The following is a 19,914-nucleotide window of genomic DNA, read 5'->3' as shown; positions in this document are numbered from 1 at the left end:
CAGGGTTGAAGTTTTCGTGTTTCAATCAGCCGCGTTCGAGCTTCTCGGGTGTCGGTCCGTCCTACACACAGGCAGCTCTGATCACTGCTGGCTGAAGCTTTTAGACCTGAACAGAGTTGAGAGGTCGGAAAGTCGGCTCTGAAACACAGACTCAGGAACCTCGAGCTCACTTTAGTCACCAGAACTTTTGCCTGAGAATGTTGTAACCTTGGATAACTCCGACATTGCTCCATGCTCCCGTATCCAGCTGCTCGGTTTACTGTAACGCTGTTTCATCTTCAGACATGTGACCACAGACCTGTGGCCACGGTGCTGAAGGCCCTTCTATCCTTTGTGTTGGCCCCAGTGTGTTGATGCGTGCTGTATAAATACAACAGTAATGTGCAAAAGTCTTGAGTCAGATGTTCTTGTAGTTTTTAAAGTGCCCTTGAGCAACAGCTCTCCAGCAAAGAAGCCGTTTTAAACTGTCTTTAGGCTCTTTGTCAGCAGCAGCCTGTCATGCCAAAGGTAAAATCAGAGGAAGCTGATCATGTTCACTGAAGCCTCGGACGGCTTTCAGGAAGCCGTGGGCCTCCTCAGAGCCGGACCTCACTGAAGCAGTGTGACAGGGAACAGAAACCTCCAAGCCCGGAGATCACACCAAACAAACACAAGTTTCCATGGATGTTTAAACATGAGTCAGATTTATTTCTGTTACATTTCAAAGGAACAGAAGACTTTCAGCTAAACGAAGATCAAACAATTTAAGATGAGGACACGAGACTGAAACATCATCAAAGACAAACACCAGTTTGGTTCAAAGGTTAAACGTTGGGCAGACGTGACGCTACTACAGAGCCGCCTTCAGCTTCACCCAGAAACACGGAGACAAGAACAGGAAGTCGTCAGGGTCTGATGACAGAGACGAGTCCAGAGGACAGCAGGGAATAACGTGGGATGCAAACAGGCTGGAGTCTGGATTCATTTTACCTCCAGACGCTCTGTTTGTGCTCGGCTGTGTTCGCTGATTCGTCAGTGACCACGGTGACCTCGCCAACACCTCTGGTCCGAATCATCAGTGGTTACTGAAGACGTGAGGTTCGTAACGGGACTTTTAACATCTGGTTTCCTATAATGGTAAAAACAGTCGGGAGTGCTGTGACGACCGCAGACCAGTGTTTGTGGTGATGTTCAGTAGAAGGGGGAGGTGCCGTTCCAGGCGATCACAGCTCCGTCCCACTTGGTCCTGATGGTCATCTCCAGTGAGGGAAACCGTTTCTCTGGATCTCCTCCATCTCTGGACGACGCCTCCCAGTGGTGGGAGTGAGTATCTGTACAGGAAACAGGAAACAGATGGTGGATGAAGCACGAGAGGGATCCCGGTCAGACCTGCAGACGTGCGACCGCAACGCTCACCGACTGTCAGCCTGGCCGTCACTGTCTGCGAGCTCTGCCCACAGTAGTAGTACAGCTGGAACAGATGCTCCGCCCTCCAGTCTGACAGCAGCGAGCGTGTGGCGCTGAACAGGACCGAGCAGCTGCTGTTGATGCTGCAAACCCACACCGGGAACCTGGGAGTCTTCAGCATGCTGCCCACCTGCAGACGGAGGGAGACAGGCAGGGGGCGCTCTTCTGACTGTAAGAACTCAGCTGTTTAACTTAAAGAGCCTCGTGGAGAAAGTCTCTGATGTAGGTGGAGGTGGTTGGTCAGTGCCTAATGGCACCTGTTGGCTAATATTAGTTTTTGGTTTTGTTTGAAGGTGGAGAGGGTGGAGTGCTTGGATATCAGCTAACAGGGAGTGTTTAGCAAGCTGCATCCATAAAATGATGAAATCCTAGTATCGCTCTCACCCAAATTAACGGTACACCCGCATCAACGAGGCCACGCCCCTAACAGAATGATCCAGGTGGATGAGTGATAACACATTATCCACAGGTCCTCAGTCATGGTTATCGTGGAAAGAAAAGCATCTGGACTACTTGGAGGCGTTTCATCTGAGAAGCTTCTCCAGCTCTGAGGCAGAGGATCAATAGGGGATCCACGACCCTCTTAGGGACACTCCCCATAGGGCCACCATCTGCTCTCAGAACTGAAGAAGCTTCTCGGATAAAACGTCTTCAAGAAGCTTAAAGAAATCCAGACGCTTTTCTTTCCTTGCTCCTTAGATCCACCCTATTAGAGCACTTCGCTCTCGCTCTGCAGGCCTACTTGTTGTTCCTAGAGTATTTAAAAGTAGAATGGGAGGCAGAGCCTTCAGTTTTCAGGCCCCTCTTCTGTGGAACCAGCTTCCAGTTTGGATTCAGGAGACAGACACTATCTCTACTTTCAAGATTAGGCTTCAAACTTTCCTTTTTGCTAAAGCATATAGTTAGGGCTGGACCAGGTGACCCTGAATCCTCCCTTAGTTATGCTGCAATAGACGTAGGCTGCCGGGGATTCCCATGATGCACTGGGTTTTTCCTTTCCAGTCACCTTTCTCACTCACTATGTATTAACAGACCTCTCTGCATTGAATCATATCTGTTATTAACCTCTGTCTCTCTTCCACAGCATGTCTTTATCCTGTCTTCCTTCTCTCACCCCAACCAATCACAGCAGATGGCCCCGCCCCTCCCTGAGCCTGGTTCTGCCGGAGGTTTCTTCCTGTTAAAAGGGAGTTTTTCCTTCCCACTGTCGCCAAAGTGCTGCTCATAGGGGGTCATATGATTGTTGGGTTTTTCTCTGTATCTATGAAGCGCCTTGAGGCGACTTTTGTTGTGATTTGGCGCTATATAAATAAAATTGAATTGAATCCACAGAGCCCAAACGGTGTGTATCAGGCTGTAATATAATGGGTAAACCAGTAAAGGACACAGTTTTACTGGTTTCTGCTGTAGTGAAACGACCTCACAGCACCACGAGCTGCTTCCCAGCCTCAGCTCACAGCTGCCGGCCGTCAGCTGTTTAAAATGAGAAACTGAAGGACTGAAGACTGATGAGAGCAGCATAGACGGATGTAACACACACCTGAGGCACACCTGAAAGGTTACTGTGAGTATCCTGATTACATCAGCTGTGCTCTGCTGCTTCCTCATGTCACCGAAAGACCTGTAATCAACACATAGCTGTGAGTGTGTGTGTGCCAGCGGTGCTCGGTTACAGGTCTCTACCTGCGGCAGCGCACCGCGCTCCATCTCCTCTCGACTCCAGCGCAGATATCCTACATCGCTGCGGGACAGGACGCCCTGCAGGGGGCGCTGCAGAGGCAGGCCGTCCTGCCCGAAGTGCCGCATCCCGTTGAAGAGGTGCGGGCTGGCTCTGCCGGTCAGTAGCAGGTTCAGCAGAGCCTGCATACACAAGCAGAGACCTGGAGGCTCCTCCCACTTTGCACTCTACAGGTGCGCACGCTCGCAGACGCTCTCAGGCTAACAGAGACGCTCTGATCGTTGAGCGGTCAGCACAAGAGCTGAGGCTGACGGAGGCGACATCAGCAGGAAACACAAACGAGCATCCATGTCTGATGATGTCACTGTCAGCTGTTTAGCCCCCCCAGCAGATTTTTACTTCCCATGGTGCTCTCTGATTGAGACATTTTTAGCTGAACACAGAGCGACGAGGAAGCTGCTGAGTGAATGACATGAGTGGGCGGAGCACGCATGTAAAACGACACACCTGTGACAGGTGCGGGCCTGGTATCTGATAGTGCACAGGTACAAACGCCTTACACAAAGATTTCTAAATGAAGTCTGGCAACATGAGTCAGGTGAGCTCTTACCTGCCGACAGGCAGAGCTGCCCGGGCTGAGGTGCAGCAGGTATGACGTAGGAGAGTCTAGGTCCTGCCTCAGCCTGTGAGGAAGAGGACGCACATGGTCAACGGCTCAGTTAACCAGCGGGCTGTAACAGACTGTTTCCTGTCGGGGGCGCTAACATCGCAGAGCTTCGCTGTGTGGTTACCTCTCGATGGTACGGGAGCAGATGAGGCTGTAGAGGAAAAGGATGACGCCATGACTGCCCTCCTCCTGAAACTACAAGACAACAGGTCATACCCCATGCACAGGGCAAACGAATTTTATTTGATTAACTTATTGATATTATTGGCCAAATTTCATATACATAAGTCGAAATTTTCTAACGCAAAACCATCCTTTCGGTGCTTTTTAAATGAAACCAAACAATATGTTAAAACCATAAACCTATGTTCCCTGTTCAATATCATGTGATTCTATAATAGACTGTGTCTATTTTGCTTTTTTATACGAACCCCCTGACATTGTGTTTGCTATTTTGTATTTGTATATCTGTATTTTGTGCTTTGTCAATAAAAAAAACAAAAAAACAAGACAACAGGTCACGTCGCACGGCGGGCTCCAAACCACCCGAAACCTTTCCGACAGCGGGCCGACGGAGCTCCACGTCCGATCGCAGGCCGTATTTTTGTGTAGTCGTGTCACGTGCGTAAAGATCAGTGCTCGTTTTTCTCACCTGAATCCGCATTAATGCAACAAGCTGAAGAGTTAGCGCTAAGGTAAAGTGACCTGATTCTGGCGTCCTGATTGGATGCTGTACTCACGCACTGGATGTGGTCGAGGATGAAGTTGGTGATGGCGTCCTTCTCGCTGAACGTGAAGAGCTGCAGCTGAAAGACATGAAAGAACAGACGTGACGAGATGCTGGGGACGGAGCAGCGGTCGCAGCGCTGTGAGGAAGGGCGGTACCCTCTCTGTGAAGGTGTCCAGTTTGTTGTCCAGGTGAGATGTGATGCAATAGTCTTCGGTTACCAAGGTGACAGTCGCGCTCGCCTCCTGGCCGGCCAACCAGAGGCTGTCGCTCAGGGCAGCCGCCAATGCTCTGTCCTGCTCCCGCCGTCCTACCTCTGTCAGACTGGAGGGTGGACAAAATAATAGAAACACATTAGAGTTGTGGGGAGCCGAGGACACCAAAGGTCAAAGGTGACGCAGGATGCTGGGTGCTAAACTGACGCGACTTCAGAGAACCGCTGGGCACAGAGAAAGACCAGTTACCGTCCCACTGTTCCCATTTTCTGTCATGTTCATTTTTCATCATGTGACATCTCACCTTTACCATTTCCACGCCAGAGAGGCCTCACCTGTGCAGCGTCTGTCCGTCTGAGGTGCTCTGTTGGGTGAACAGCAGGTGCTTAATGATGCGAGCCTGGACGACCATCTGAATGGCCCGAGCCCCACCCTGAAACACACACCTGACCTTAAAAGATGTAATATTCTGGGCGGGGCTTGATGCTGATGGGTTAAAACTGCCAGCCTATCAGGAGTGAGATGACGCTCTTAGTCGTGTCCGGGAAATTCTGGGCTTTTAATGTTTGCTTTGAACTCTTTTTGTTTACACTATAAAAACCAAGTTAACATTTATTCTGTATTTTCTCTGATCTACAGGGTCAAATGTAAACACCCACTCAGTCTGCTATTAAGTGGTGCTGAAGCTTCTGCAGCACAGAGGTTGGTTAGAGGACGTTTGTTCAAAAGCAACACGGTGAGCGCATTCTGTAGTCTACCTGCCCTTTCACACGGGACGCGGCACGCACCGCGCTCTGAAGCCCGTTCATTTCTATTGCTCGTGCTGCACAACAACGTTTTAACGCTGCGCTGAGCCAGGAGTGCTCACACAATCAGCGGGTGAATTTTGACCACCGCGCGCTGTGACGTACCTTCACGCAGCCAATAAAAACGAAGCCTACAGCTGCGCTACGTTCAACCACGCGAAGGAAAACGTTGTGTGGAGCTTGGTAAACTTTTAGGCCCAAGTGTCCGTGCGTTCCTTTCAGCGGCTCTGGGCACCTTGGGAGGAAAGCAGTGTTGTGGAAACGACACACGTAGTTACCTTCTTCTTTATGAACGAGTGATACATTTTTTTAATAAATTTGAGAGGGTCTTAACAATTGAATCAGCTGTGTGACAGTGAAAGTAAGAACGTTCAACATTATTTATCAGGTACATCACTGAACTGGAGGATAAATAACACTCCTGTATTATATAGAATATTATAATGTAAAATTTATCAAAAAATTAAGAAAGGTTAAAAAGCTAAAGGTTTAGTTCGAGTTTCTGCTTTTCTTTTCCTGATATTCATATAACATTTGTAAGGAAATATTAACTTTAATTCCTCCGTTCCCTTTCTCTCTCTTTCCTGATTTACTTCTTCAGACTTCATCTGGATGCAGGTCTGGAGTTGGTGTGTGAGAGAGTTCAGCATCCTGACAGCCTGATGGATGAAGCTGTCTCTCCGTCTCAAACAGCTCTAACTACATGCTTTAGCAAAGAGGAAACTTTGAAGCCTGATCTTAAAAGCAGAGTTGGTTTCTCACCCCATCAGCCTTCAGAGCGTATGCGAACTCGGAGTTTGGTTCCCTGAAGTGGAAGACTGCTTTCCTCCACTCGTAGTCGAAGACACGAAAGTTTCCACCCAGAAGAATCCTCCTCAGGCTCTGACATCAACACAGAGACAGGTCATCGGTCAGTCGTTTGTCCTGAATGCAGCCTGACGGGGAACAACAGGTCAAAGCAGCTCTGAACACTCCCTGCTCTGTTCAGACCTTCTGTTTGCTACAGGCAGCCAATGATAATAAAACTAGTGTAAAGGAGGAGGAACTAAAACTGTTTGTTTCAAGCAGAAGTCTGACTGCATAAAGATAACATCATAGAGCTGGAGTTTCAGCACCTGCACACCTCCATCCTGGTATCCTCATAAACCCCGCCTCCCTTTAGCCAAGTGGAGGAGTCGCATAACACGGCTGATCTGTGGTCAGGTGAGCTCATCGTGTTTACAGGAAAACAGGTCACCTGACACCGCTGGGTGTCAGGTGACCTGTTTCTGAATCCTTGTGTTTACCTCAATCAGTTGGGGGGTGACCGGCATTCCCCCGAGCCCCGCAGAGATGGCCAGCCTCCGGGGGATAGAGCAGAGGGCTTGAAGGGTCCTCCGGGGTGGAGGGGCTTCCTCCTGCTCCTCCTCTTTCTCCACATCCAGCAGCCTCTGAGGAGAAAGCGAGACAAACAGCTGCCTTCGACCATTCAGTCACAATGAAAAAAACACTTCCCACAGCTTCAACGCTGAACAACGGAAACATCAGATTTACAGCAAACCTGCAGTCACGTTACTCAGGAAGGCGTTTACCTTTGTCTCCCCTCAGTGCACACACCAAAATAAATCAATATGAGCTCCTGGACAGCTGATGAACAGAGCGGAGCGTGAGGGTGACACTGATCAAACACAGTACGTGGTGGTAGTAAGTGCAGTAGTATTTTCTTAGAGGTGACTCACGTGAGGATTCCTGCTCACTTCCTGCCAGAGCAGCTCGATGTAGTCCAGCCTGCGGTCTGACATCACTGACTACAGCTGAGGGACGGCCCTTACTAACACTACAGCGGAGCCACGGCGAGGATGACGAGCTGCTCCTTCATCCTGTCTGAAGCTGCAGCCTGACTGAGTGTTACACAGTCAGCTGAAAACTGACCTGAGTGCAGTGCAGCGGCACCACCAACAGAGGGCAGAGCTGATCTATCTATCGCTCTATCAGGCGTGATGGATGCTGAGAGAGGGTCTCTGAGTTACTGTCAACATTTCAAATTCATTTCTAGTTACAGAAACAGAAATATGCTTTCTTTTGGAAACAGTGGCAGTCTGAGTCGAACCCAGACTTTTGAACCATCAGCTGAAGAGCTGTTAGCTGAAAACTCTGCACACCTCAGCATGCTGTGCATGGATATGTATGCTCACCGTGACAGCCGTCTTATTTTCCTGTCATGTTTTTGGATATGCGCAGACTGATGTATGGAAGGTGTCTAAGTCCTGCCATTAATTAATGCTTCGATCTTAAATATGATCAACCTATCTCTAATGATCAGCTATGTACCACAGGCCTTCAAGCTGGCTGTAGTTAAACCTTTACTCAAAAAGCATCTCTAGACCCAGCAGTCTTAGCTAATTATAGGCCAATCTCCAACCTTCCTTTATATCAAACATCCTTGAAAGAGTAGTTGTCAAACAGCTAACAGATCATCTGCAGAGGCTTATTGAAGAGTTTCAGTCAGGTTTCAGAGCTCATCACAGCACAGAAACAGCTTTAGTGAAGGTTACAAATGATCTTCTTATGGCCTCTGACAGTGGACTCATCTCTGTGCTTGTCCTGCTAGACCTCAGTGCAGCGTTCGATACTGTCGACCATAATATCCTATTAGAGCGATTAGAACATGCTGTAGGTATTACAGGTACTGCGCTGCAGTGGTTTGTATCATATCTATCTAATAGACTCCAGTTTGTGCATGTAAATGGAGAGTCCTCTTCACACACTGAGGTTAATTATGGAGTTCCACAGGGTTCAGTGCTAGGACCAATTCTGTTTACATTATACATGCTTCCCTTAGGCAGCATCATTAGAAGACATAGCATACATTTACACTGCTATGCAGATGACACCCAGCTCTATCTGTCCATGAAGACAGATAACACACACCAATGAGTTAAACTGCAGGAATGTCTTAAAGACATAAAGACCTGGATGGCCGCTAACTTTCTGCTTCTTAATTCAGATCAAACTGAGGTTATTGTACTCGGCCCTGAAAATCTTAGAAATATGGTATCTAAGCAGATTCTTACTCTGGATGGCATTACCTTGGCCTCCAGTAACACTGTGAGGAACCTTGGAGTCATTTTTGACCAGGACATGTCCTTCAACTCACATATTAAACAAATATGTAAGACTGCGTTCTTCCATTTGTGCAACATCTCTAAAGTTAGAAATATCCTGTCTCAGAGTGACGCTGAAAAACTAGTTCATGCATTTATTACTTCCAGGCTGGACGACTGTAATTCATTATTATCAGGATGTCCAAAAAACTCCCTGAAAAGCCTTCAGCTGATCCAAAATGCTGCAGCAAGAGTCCTGACAGGGACTAGAAAGAGAGAGCAGATTTCTCCTGTTTTGGCTTCCTGTTAAATCCAGAATTCAAAATCCTGCTCCTCACATACAAGGTCTTAAATAATCAGGCCCCATCTTATCTTAATGACCTTGTAGTACCATATCAGCCTATTAGAGCACTTCGCTCTCGCTCTGCAGGCCTACTTGTTGTTCCTAGAGTATTTAAAAGTAGAATGGGAGGCAGAGCCTTCAGTTTTCAGGCCCCTCTTCTGTGGAACCAGCTTCCAGTTTGGATTCAGGAGACAGACACTATCTCTACTTTCAAGATTAGGCTTCAAACTTTCCTTTTTGCTAAAGCATATAGTTAGGGCTGGACCAGGTGACCCTGAATCCTCCCTTAGTTATGCTGCAATAGACATAGGCTGCTGTTGTGATTTGGTGCCATATGAATAAAACTGAGTGTAAATGAATGTTGATACTTACAACCACAGACTGTGACTGCAGCCTGCAGGAAGAACACAACAGGATAAATCCTTCAGTCTGAAAATATCTGTGCAGTTGTCTCTCTGAAAGCCTTCACACACCTGACACATAAAATCCTACAAATATTTTATGTGTTCTAAGTGTTTTTGGGACTCATCTGTTCATGCAGCAGCAACAAAGAGGCTCCATGTTTCTGATTGTCACATGTCGATGTGTCTCTCACAGCTCTACACACACTGATACTGACACAGTAAAATAATTGTGTTTGACCAGATTCAGCTCCAGGCTGTGCCACGTGCTGATATGCGGAGCAAAGCTTCAGCTCCTGGACCAGACCAGGAAGTCCTCACTGATGCTGCTGACGCTTAGAGGACAGAAAAATGCCGTACTCAGTGTGTACGAGTTGCACGGCCAGTTCAGAACCAGAAAATTCAGGATTTTGTGGTGTTTCTTTGGCGGTGTGTGTAGGCCTTCAGATTTGGGGAGCAGATCGGATTTTTTGAAGCAGGAAGTGAACTTTCCTTTGGTGCTGCAGCTCCGACACCTGGACCAGGATCTGCTGAATCTCTGCCTCCATCTGAACACACATCAGTTCATCAGTTTACAGGAAACACCACAGCTTCAGTTCCTCTCCTGACAAATCCATCTACACGCTTCACTGTTTTCACAGAAACTAAGCAGGAAGTATTTAAAGTCTAAAGCAGACACATCTGCTCGACACTGAAATATCTGCTCGTTCTGAACTCTCCATGTCTGGACTGAGACCAGATGTTCCTCTGTGCTGCTTGTGAAACAAACAATACAAACTTATATACATTGTATTGTATGTATTGTAAGTGTCACAGAAATGGCTTATGTATAAAGAAGTTTAATAGATGGTTCCAGCAGTTAAAATGTTCTTGCTTGTACGTTTCTGCGGTCAACATTGTAAGGGTGTGTTTATCTTGTCACAAAGAGCAAGTTTTTGTTACACCGCTATTATCGCGAGGTTTGGGCGTGATAGTATAGGCTGTGAGCCCACGTTTAATAATCACGCTAAGGAGTCCAGCGAGCTATCTGCAAAGGCCTGGTTAGTCTACCAGCGGTACAAGGTATTTGTCATTTGCCATAACTGTATTGTAATATTGTGAAAATTTGTAATGTGTGGTGTTCTAATTATTTTATGTTTTAATTTAGAATGCACAAGACTGTAAAGCTATTCTTCTAGGACCTCCGAAGTGGCAGGCGGCCACGAGGTAATTTTTGTTGTTAAAGCACAAGTGTTACTTTTGATAGACTGAAGCGCTTAAAGCCTTTGTGTTTTATGTTTGTAGTTTTCACGGCGTTCAATAAATGCAGCGAAGTGCCCGTCTTGAAGAAGCCGTGCCTGTGTTGTCATTTCGGAGTTACATGTATCTTACATGACATATTTTCTCAAATATTTATTTCCAAATCATTTTAACTTTTTCTTGTTAAACAAAGACAAATTAAAATAATTTTAAGAAATTTTACAATTTTAAACATCAAGAACAGAAAATTGAGAGAAAAAAATGAAGAAAAAAGTTAGTAAATTAGAAAAAATATTAAATAAATAAATAAAATAAAGTAAAAATAAATAAAATTAAACAATAAATAAATACAAATAAAAGAATAGAGGGGGCGGGGCTTAAATCCTGTGCCTACCTTAAAAATAGTAAATTTCAAATTCTTTTCAATCTAGTTGCAGGTGGGTAAATCACATTGTTCTAAGGAAAAGATCTGAGATATTCCACAAAGAGTGTCCACTTGTGGATAAATTTAGCAGGACTACCTTTCACTGTGAGTGAGATCGTCTCCACCCTCAAGAATGTCCGGACAGTATTAAGCCATTGCAATGCAGATGGAGGCGTAAAATACAGCGTCTAGCAAGAAGGGAACAAAAAGCCACGATCTCAGTTTGCTGGGGAGTTATATTAAGAGGGTCTTTGGAACTCCAAATATGGCAGTCAGAGGGTCTTCTCGGATCGGATCCAAAAACCTCTGAAAACCCAAAATGTGTTCAAACATAGAAACTTCTTCTTCAACAGAAGAAAACATATGGATTGCAGGGGGAGGTCACATTGATCTATAATTGAAGGAAAATTTTAGACAAACGGGATTTTGAGAAATGGACTCTGTTTATTACTTTACACCAGGGGTCGGCAACCTTTCTGATGACGAGTGCATCTAAAATTCCCTCAGCAGTCAGTGTGCCATATGATGCATTAGCAATAAATTTAATAACACTCTACACGAACAGTTACACACTATATAAACTTTACAGAATGATATTTGTTCGCAGATGTTGGCAGCTGTCAGCGAACAGTTCTCAGCTATTTTGAAACAAAACAAACACTTTTTATCCATAAATCCAGCTTCGTGTCTTTTCCTTTGTAGCTGAAGTTCGGGAAAAACTGCTCCTTTTCAGCTCAACACGAAACGCGTAATATTTTCTCTGAATACGAGACGATTGTTTTTTACGGGACGTGTGTTTGAATTACGGCCCAAGGGTTTTCACAGATTTCTATTTGTTTTATTTACACGTCACCACGTCCTGATCTGCAGGACCCTCAGTGACCCTCCGACAGTAACGGCAGCTGCACCGTCAGTCACAGGAAGCCTCTTGCTTCTTCTCATGAGAGTAACATCTGCTACCAGCAGCACCGTCTAACTTCAGCAACAAGACCATCATCGTCACCTTGACCTGCTCCAGCACACACCAAAGTGCACCTACATGTCATTGTACATATATCAGCGTGATCCTGAATCTTCGGAGCTCTGCTGTCAGAGGAAAATCGGGAGTATTACCTGTGAATCGGAGCTCGGCGATCCCGCTGTGAGGAAGCGTGTTACCTGCAGTGGTCTGAGTGACGGGAAGCTGTGTGTCCGAGGCCGGACTGTCTGAGCGGGCTCTTTTTACCTCCCACGTCTGACTGCCATCCCCAGGGTCAGCCAATTAACTGTGACAGTATCCCCTCGGGCATTGCGCGCATCACTCCCTGTTCATTCACAAACGGCACAGAGCTCATCGGTGTTGCTCTCACTCCCTGGGGTGTTTCAGGCTTTCCAGCTGATGACGTCTCCGTGTTTGACTCCCTGACGCGTCTGCAGCGTTCAGGCCACCAGAGGCGCGCTCACGGGTTTCGCAGTCGCACGTGCTCATTAAGCTGCAGCTCTTCGGCCAGCAGTAATCACACCCCGTGTCCTGCCTGGACTTCAGGCTGAACATGGTTAAAGTTTAAAGTCCTTCTAAAAACAGCAGATCCAGTTTTCTCCAGCTGAGCTGCCGTCTGCCATCATCATGTGTGCGATGAAATCCTGGCCTTTAATTGGCCGGCTGCTAAAGAGGATGCCACCATTAAACACACAGTGGAAACAAGAGGACAACAGACAGTCCAGTCTGCTCTGTCAGCACGTCCAAACACGGAGGGCGGGCTCGGTGTCACTGCAGGGGGCGGGCCTCATCACAGCGCCCTGCAGCACCGCCAGCTTCATGGCCCCGTTAAAGCCAACACACGCCATGAGGTTTCAGTCCAAAGGCTCTCAACGCTAATGCCGACCCGATCACAGGCTTCCTGAAGCACCTCGCTCACCGCTGTCGCGGGTTTTCTGCCACGTGCGGCTGAAGCTGCTCAGGATTCAGCACGCTGTGTGAACGCTGCCGAGGGTTTCGGGATATTTCTGCTTTCATGATGATGTGCAAAAATGAGAACATCACCATGGCAACTGATGGCTTTCTGTATTTGGACCAGTAAATATCTGATCAGCCACAGTTACAGGTCATGTCACAGAAAAAAAATAAACTCTGGTCTTTTATATTGTAAAAAAATGAAGTCCTACGTTTGTCTCCTCATCAAACCCGTCAAAGGCGAGGACCTCCACAGGGAGCGTAACCTCCGACCTCCAGGCTCTGCTCTCTGCTGGTGACCTCTGTCCTCGTCATGTAAAGCCCTCAGAAAGATCTCAGAGGAGCAACGGACCAGCAGCTGGTCAGAGATCAGTCACAGAGAGCTGCAGGAACAGAAGAAATCCAGACGTGAAGCCACCAAACAATCAGTCAAACCCAGAAGCAGACGCTCAGATACAGTTTTATTTTCCTAACAGGCACATTTAGCTCGTGATGGTTTGCACAGAAACACACTTTGTCAATGATTCACTGTCCAAAACCTTCCTCTGCGTTCAGCGATCACGTTTGCTTTCCCACACAGCAACACGGCAGAGCCGAGGCATCGCCTGTCCTCAGAACCAAAGAGCTCGGATCAGGACGGGCTCGGCGCCGGATGCGTGGTCATCGTGATCGGTGAAACACAAGAAGCTAAAGGACGAGTGAGCCAGCGAGGACCTAAACATCACAGATCTGCAAAGAAACGAAGACACAGAGGAGCTCGACGGCGTCATCTACCACAGAGTAACATTTCAAATCTATGAACTGTTCGTAGTTTCAGCGTCAGAGTCACGATCGTCGCTGTTACTGAGGGAAACGCCCTCACGCTGGTGAAGAGCGAGGGTTCGGCTTCTTCAGTGTGGAACAGACTGTGAAGGAAAGCCGTCTGACAGAGCTGCGGCGACAGGAAGTGGCGGCTGATGAAGTCTGGCGTTCAGGCCATTTTCCCGCTGAGCCGTGCTCCTCTCCTCTCAGTACATGAGGTCGGCCGCCCCGCCGCTCAGCTCCACCTCTTTGTTTTGTTGAAAGGGAAACTGGATTCCCGCCAGTCGGACCAGCAGGGCGTTCAGTCCCTGAAGGAGGAAGATGAGGAAGAAGAGCCAGAAGCATCGGTCGTAGCGCTCGGTGTACGTCTGGAAGATGAAATTCCCCTCATTGAAGTTGGCGATCCGCTCGGACAGACGACTGAGCTTTACCTCCGACACAAACAGGACCATGACGAGGCAGCTGCCGACACCTGCAGGAAACACAGACAGGAACCATCAGGCTTACCTCTGACCTCTGACCCCATCACCCTTAGACACCACCTCCACCTCTGAGAAGGCCAGAGGAGGCGAACCAGACGCCACAACAGAAGGAGTGATGATGTCATCAGAGGAGCTCAGGCGGTGAAAATAAAACCCGTGATGGAGCTTATGGTAACGTGGCTCAGCTGAGCTCAGGTCACATGACTGACAGGCGTCTCCAGTCTGTGCATCACTGGTTCCCCATCCAGGGTTTGGACCAACCATCCAACTGTGAGGAGCACAGGCTCCAACACTGCAGTTCCTCCCCCGTCCAGCGGGGGCAGCAGTGAGTTCGTCCACACAGACCGCTGCGTTAAGATGCTTCAGCCTGATGCATAAGCTGTGTGGTGTCTGTGAATATTGAGCCCTCGTAACACCTGTTTCTACTACACACCTGCATAAACTGTGTTAAGGTTCAAGTTTGCATCGTTAGGGGCGTGGCCTCAGACAGGTGCCGTGGCGGCCTGCTAGGCTTCTGCGGGCCTTTGTGAGTGAAACTGGAGTATTTGTGGGGACGCTGCCCGGCACTAATTGGGGTCTGCGGTTGCAGGCACACATTGGACGGGCCGATTAAGTGAAATGAACCCGGAGAAGGAGGAAATGAGCGGAGGATCGTTGGGTCTTAATGCTCGGCCAGGCCGCCCCCCGCCTGCTTTATCCCTCTCCTGCCCTGGGCTCTGTTATCAGGCTGTTTGTCTGTGATCCTCTCCGAACTCATTTCAGACCATCCATATTTTATATCTCGTTACAGGCTCACAGGGAGCCCGCCAACTGTCCCAGCATGCATTTCAGTGACACTGTCCTTCCTCTGCCCCCCCCCATCTCTAACAGTCGTGCTTTTGGTCGTATTTTAGCGAACAGCTGTTCTTATCTTATCAGCCCTTCTTCAAATGATGACGTATTTGGCTGTGCTGGGGGCAACCGTGAGGACGGTTATCTTTGACACACGTTACAGTACAAACAAAAGCTTCCCGTGGACTGGCAGGTGAAGCTGTGAGGGTGTGGTTCTCACAGGTGATGAAGGTCCACAGGTAAAGTCCCACGGGGCCTTGCAGCGTCTCGTAGGGTCTGCCGAAGGCGTTGAAGAAGAAGAAGCCGGTGGCCACGGAGGAGAAGAGTGTCACAACACCACAGAAGAAGATGACGGTGACGTGGAGGCCCGTGGGGATGGCACTCAGGAGGTCAGGAAAGACTGGAAGACATCAAGAGACAGACCTGCAGTGAGAGGCGTGTCCGGTCTGCAGCGACCACAGAGGTCACCGAGCCTCGGGACACACAGCCAGCACTTCCTGTTAGAGGGTCAAACAGCAGGGCGAAGACACGCTGACACAAAGCAGACGAGACCGACACAGGAAGAGACAGAAACATGAAAAACAGAATCAAGAGCGCCAACGTGACAGAAAATCTTCTGTAAACTCACAGAGACAGGAAGTGTGCAAAACAGACACAAGAAGTGAACATTGTCAGATATTTAATAAGAGATTTAAAACCAGAGAACACGAGCTGCTGGAACCTGGAGCGTGCTCCACCTCCCCACTAAGTTCAGCTGTGACAGTAACACCCCCACTGCTGGAACACCCACGAAGGCTGACAAACGTCCCACAGAGACGCTGACGTGAAACAAAAAGCTCTGCACTGAAGCAGAGACGCAGGTCCTGCAGGGACAGAGCGGCTTTGTCTCTGCTCGCAGATCCCACGCAATCAGGCGGAAACCTCATTAGTGCCGCGCTGCCCAGGACCTCAGAGGGAGCTGCTTCCTGTCCCAGCGCTCAGAGTCACGTGACAAATGTTTATTCGCCCGTTTGGAAAAGATTATCTGACAGTGGTTTCACATCTGCAGCTGTATTCATTTAACCTTTAATTAACCTTATTTATGAAGGTCGCCTGCTGCTGGCCGTGTGTCCGAGCCAATGAGACGAGCTCAGCCTGCGTGACTGTGACGTTCACGCACAGTCACGCAGGCAGAGCTCAGCGTTTGTCTCAAATCAGCATCAGGGTTCAGAAATCATTTTTCTGCCACCCCGGTGACAACAGAGCTCCGGCTCCAAAACCCCCAAATCAGAAATGCTGATGCTGATCCTGGTCTGGGTCCTGGTCCTGGTCTCAGTCCTGGCTCTTCAGTTTATGGAGTTCTGGTTACTATGAAATCTCATCTGTTTGACATCTTGAACTTTTTCAGTTTGCTGTCCCAATTGAATCAGTGTTTTTATTTTTATAGTTTTTAGTTTTTTTCAGCTGAAATATTTTCTGTCACAACAATAATGTGATGACAGCAGTCACTGCAGATCAATGAACAGGGTTATTGATTAACCTGATTATTATTAATGCAGAGTTGTTGATAGAGCCGTGAGCAGACTCGCAGCAGCTCGTGCGTGAATTACTGCTCGTGCGCATGCATCATCGGCGATCACTCACAGGAGAAGCGCGCCGCGCGGCCCCCCAGCCCGCACTGCTTCACGCGCTGTCCGTGGAACAGCCCGTAGCTCAGCTCGCCCACGAACTTGTCCAGCTCGGCCCCGGTGGCGTTGACGAGCTCGGCCCCGGTGCGGCACAGCACGGCCCCGCGGAGCCAGAGTGGCAGGCCGGTGGCCACCGCGGCCGTGAGCGCACAGGAGAGGCCGAGGAGCCCGCACACGGAGAAGAGGAGCTGCTTCTGTCTGCCCGGCATGATGGAGGAGGAGGAGCCGGGGGAGGAGGCCACCACCACAACGCCCCCGCCTCCACCTCCGGGAGGAGGGGGGACCGCGGGAAACGTCAGGTGCCAGCGCACACCTGCGCTGGGTCCATGGCAACAAGGGCTCGGTTTACAGCCAGGAGGTTCGAGTTCTCATTAAAGACGAAGCACGAGACTGTGATGCGCGCGCCCGCAGCAGACTCATCTTTCTTTCACAGCAGAGTGAAGCTGACCCCCCACCCACTTGAAACGTAAAGGCAAATAGGCGGAGCGGTTAGTGCTACGTTTGTGCAGATTTGTGCAGGTAAAATTAGCGTTTGTGCTGCTACGGTTTCTGAGATATTAAACTTTATTTTATAGGTCATTCAAAGGTCACCATCCCCCCAGACTGCTCCAAAACGGGCCAAAATGGTCTACTTTTTTAGTGCTACGTTTGTGCTGATTTGTGCAGGTAAAATTAGCGTTTGTGCTGCTTCTGTTTTAAAGATATTAATGAAAATGTAAAGGTCAACCAGCCCCCCCACATTACCCAAATCCAACAAAAGTGGTATCAAACGTTTGTGCTACGTTTGTGCTGCTAAAATGTTTGTTTGTGCTGCTAACATTTTAAAATGTTTAATAAAATAATGTCTTGATGCGTGCTTAATCATCCAGGTAAGTAAATCCCAAAAGGTTGATTCTGTTCATCTGGACATTTTCAGTTGGAGAAACGTTTCGTCACTCATCCAGGTGACTTCTTCAGTCTCAGCTGACTGCAGGTTTCACCAACCTTATAAACAGTACATTTGCATAGTGAAGGAAACTAGCGCCACTGAATGAACAATGTGCCGGGGGGTTAATTCCATGATTGTTAGTATGCAAATTCTTATGACCATTGATCAATGACAACTAATCAAAGCCTATTGATCAATGGCCATGAGTACCATTCACAGAAAGTGGGGAATGGCTACAATCACAGCATTGTAGGATGGCGAAAGATGTACCCTTGGGCCCCCTTTCTCGATCCAGAGATGGTCAGCATCCTGACAGCCCGATGGACGAAGCTGTCTCTCAGTCTGCTGGTTCTGCCCCGGAGGCTCTTCAGTATCCTTCCTGATGGCAGCAAACTGAAGACGCTGTTGAAGGGATGAGTGGAGTCACCTGTAATGGAGACGACCTTCCAGATGAGGCAGGTGCAGTAGATCTCCTGGGGAGGGAGGCAAGAGAGGTCCCCACAATGCTCTCGGCTGCTCTCACTACCCGTTGTCATTTTTTCCTGCAGAACCCAATGCAGGAGTCATACCACACAGTGATGCAGCTGGTGAGGATACTCTCAACTGTGCCTCTGTAAAAGGTGCTCATAATGGGGGTTGAATCTCTTGTGCTTCTCAGTTTGCAGAGGAAGTAGAGTCACTGTTGGTCTTCTCCACATTCAGGGACAGGTTGTTGTTGCTGTACCACTCTGGCAGATGGTTAACTTCACCCCTGTAGTAGATCTCGTCGTGGGTCAGCAGAGTGAAGAGAAGGGGGCTCAACACACATCCTTGGGGAGCCCCCGTATTCTGTGTTCTTGGGCTGGAGGTGTTGCTGTTGACCCGTACTGTCTGCTGTCTTCCTGTCAAGAAATCTAGCAGCCCGTTATACAGCAAGGTGCTGATCCCCAGCAGATCCAGTTTGTGAATGAGTTGCTGGGGAATGATGGTGTTGAATGCTGAACTGAAGTCTATGAACAGCACTCTGACATATGAGTCTCTAGTGTTCAGATGTGTGAGGGCTGAGTGAGGGGCAGTTGAAATTCCATCATCGGTTGAGCGTTTTGACCGGTATGCGAACTGAAATGGATCCAGGTTGGGGGAAAGCAATAATTTGATTTGATGCATGACTAACCGTTCAAAGCACTTAACTTAATAATGATGGAGGTGAGTTTGACAGGACGGTAGTCCTTAAAGCAGGAGATAGATGACTTCTTGGGTTCAGTAATGATGGTGGAGGGATCTCCACACACTGTCTGGGGATTGTGTCACCACGGTCTGTAGAGTGGGCTTGTAGTCTGTGATGGTTTGTATTCCTTGCCACTGCCTCCAAGTATCTCTGCTGTCGCTGAAGCTTTGCTGTAGCTGATGCCACGTGACAGGTTTGCCCTTGCTGTTCTTAGACTCACCTAATTCCCGGCTCTGAAGGCTTGTATTTTTCAACTTTAGGAGCATTTAAACCTGACCTGTGAGCCATGGTTTCTGATTGGCCCAGACAGTGATAGTCCTGGTCTCTGTGACATCATCGATGCATTTTGGGATGTAGGCAGTGACAGTTTCTGTATATTCCTGAAAGTCTGTGGTGTTGTCGTGTGTGGCGGCCTGTGGTGGAAAAGCAGTGCCTCTGAGGACCCTTCTGGCCACACCTGTACCTGCTTACGAACTGGTTTGGTGACTTTGACCAGGGGCCTGTGGGAACCCATGGCACACCTAGATTTCTGCCTGTACTGACCCTTATGCAAAATGGGTGGAATTAAGACAGTTCCAAAAGCAAACACAACTGATCAGTGCTGAGAGTGGTCCTGTTGCTGAGGTTGGGATGATCCTGTAATCTCTTATGAACGACCTCCAACGCTTCTATGACTGGGATGCAAGTGAAGACAGATGTAACATCTCTCTCACTGTACATGTACTGTTTATAAAATTAGGGAAACATAACCTGCACAAACAAAATAATTTGCAGGACAAATGTTTGACATCAATTTTGTTCGATTTGAAGAAGGTAGGGGGGGCAACTTCACTCACGGGTGTTTATATGGTTGGGGAAACCTACAGTCAGCTGAGACTGAAGAAGTCACTTGGATGAGTGACGAAACGTTTCTCCAACTGAAAATGTCCAGATGAACAGAATCAACCTTTTGGGATTTACTTACCTGGATGATTAAGCACGCATCAAGACGTTATTTTATTAAACATTTTAAAATGTTAGCAGCACAAACAAACAT

The 19,914-nt window shown here is 48.2% G+C and overlaps 2 protein-coding genes across 13 annotated transcripts; both read right to left on the bottom strand.

The window, feature by feature from the left end:
• Positions 1-522: 522 nt before the first annotated feature.
• mindy4b (MINDY family member 4B) lies at positions 523-13,269 on the bottom strand. 12 transcript variants are annotated; one of them, XM_085380185.1, is made up of 14 exons: positions 12,143-13,269; positions 11,127-11,217; positions 9,861-9,914; positions 9,338-9,361; positions 6,826-6,969; positions 6,302-6,421; positions 5,069-5,166; positions 4,677-4,842; positions 4,532-4,597; positions 3,916-3,942; positions 3,735-3,807; positions 3,130-3,306; positions 1,396-1,576; positions 523-1,310 (listed from the first exon to the last, which is right to left on the bottom strand). In XM_085380185.1, exons 3-14 carry the CDS (start codon positions 9,912-9,914, stop codon positions 1,109-1,111), a joined length of 1,332 nt encoding a protein of 443 aa, XP_085236311.1. In that variant the 5' UTR covers positions 11,127-11,217; positions 12,143-13,269; the 3' UTR covers positions 523-1,108. The 12 variants fall into 12 exon arrangements, with proteins under 12 accessions (XP_085236311.1, XP_085236310.1, XP_085236312.1 ...); XM_085380184.1 differs by having other exon boundaries at positions 11,127-13,269; XM_085380186.1 differs by lacking the exons at positions 11,127-11,217; positions 12,143-13,269 and having other exon boundaries at positions 3,916-3,986; positions 9,861-9,945.
• A 134-nt stretch (positions 13,270-13,403) lies between these two features.
• On the bottom strand, positions 13,404-17,163 carry clrn1 (clarin 1). Its single transcript, XM_085380195.1, has 3 exons — positions 16,700-17,163; positions 15,297-15,476; positions 13,404-14,235 (listed from the first exon to the last, which is right to left on the bottom strand). The coding sequence occupies exons 1-3, from the start codon at positions 16,950-16,952 to the stop codon at positions 13,970-13,972; spliced, it is 699 nt and encodes a 232-aa protein (XP_085236321.1). The 5' UTR covers positions 16,953-17,163; the 3' UTR covers positions 13,404-13,969.
• Between the last annotated feature and the right edge of the window lie 2,751 nt (positions 17,164-19,914).

This window comes from Rhamphochromis longiceps, linkage group LG14, assembly GCF_057381845.1.
Source record: "Rhamphochromis longiceps isolate RC_006_pf linkage group LG14, R_longiceps_female_GT1.1, whole genome shotgun sequence".
NCBI classification, from domain to species: domain Eukaryota; kingdom Metazoa; phylum Chordata; class Actinopteri; order Cichliformes; family Cichlidae; genus Rhamphochromis; species Rhamphochromis longiceps.
This window is presented reverse-complemented; position numbering and strand designations above follow the sequence as displayed.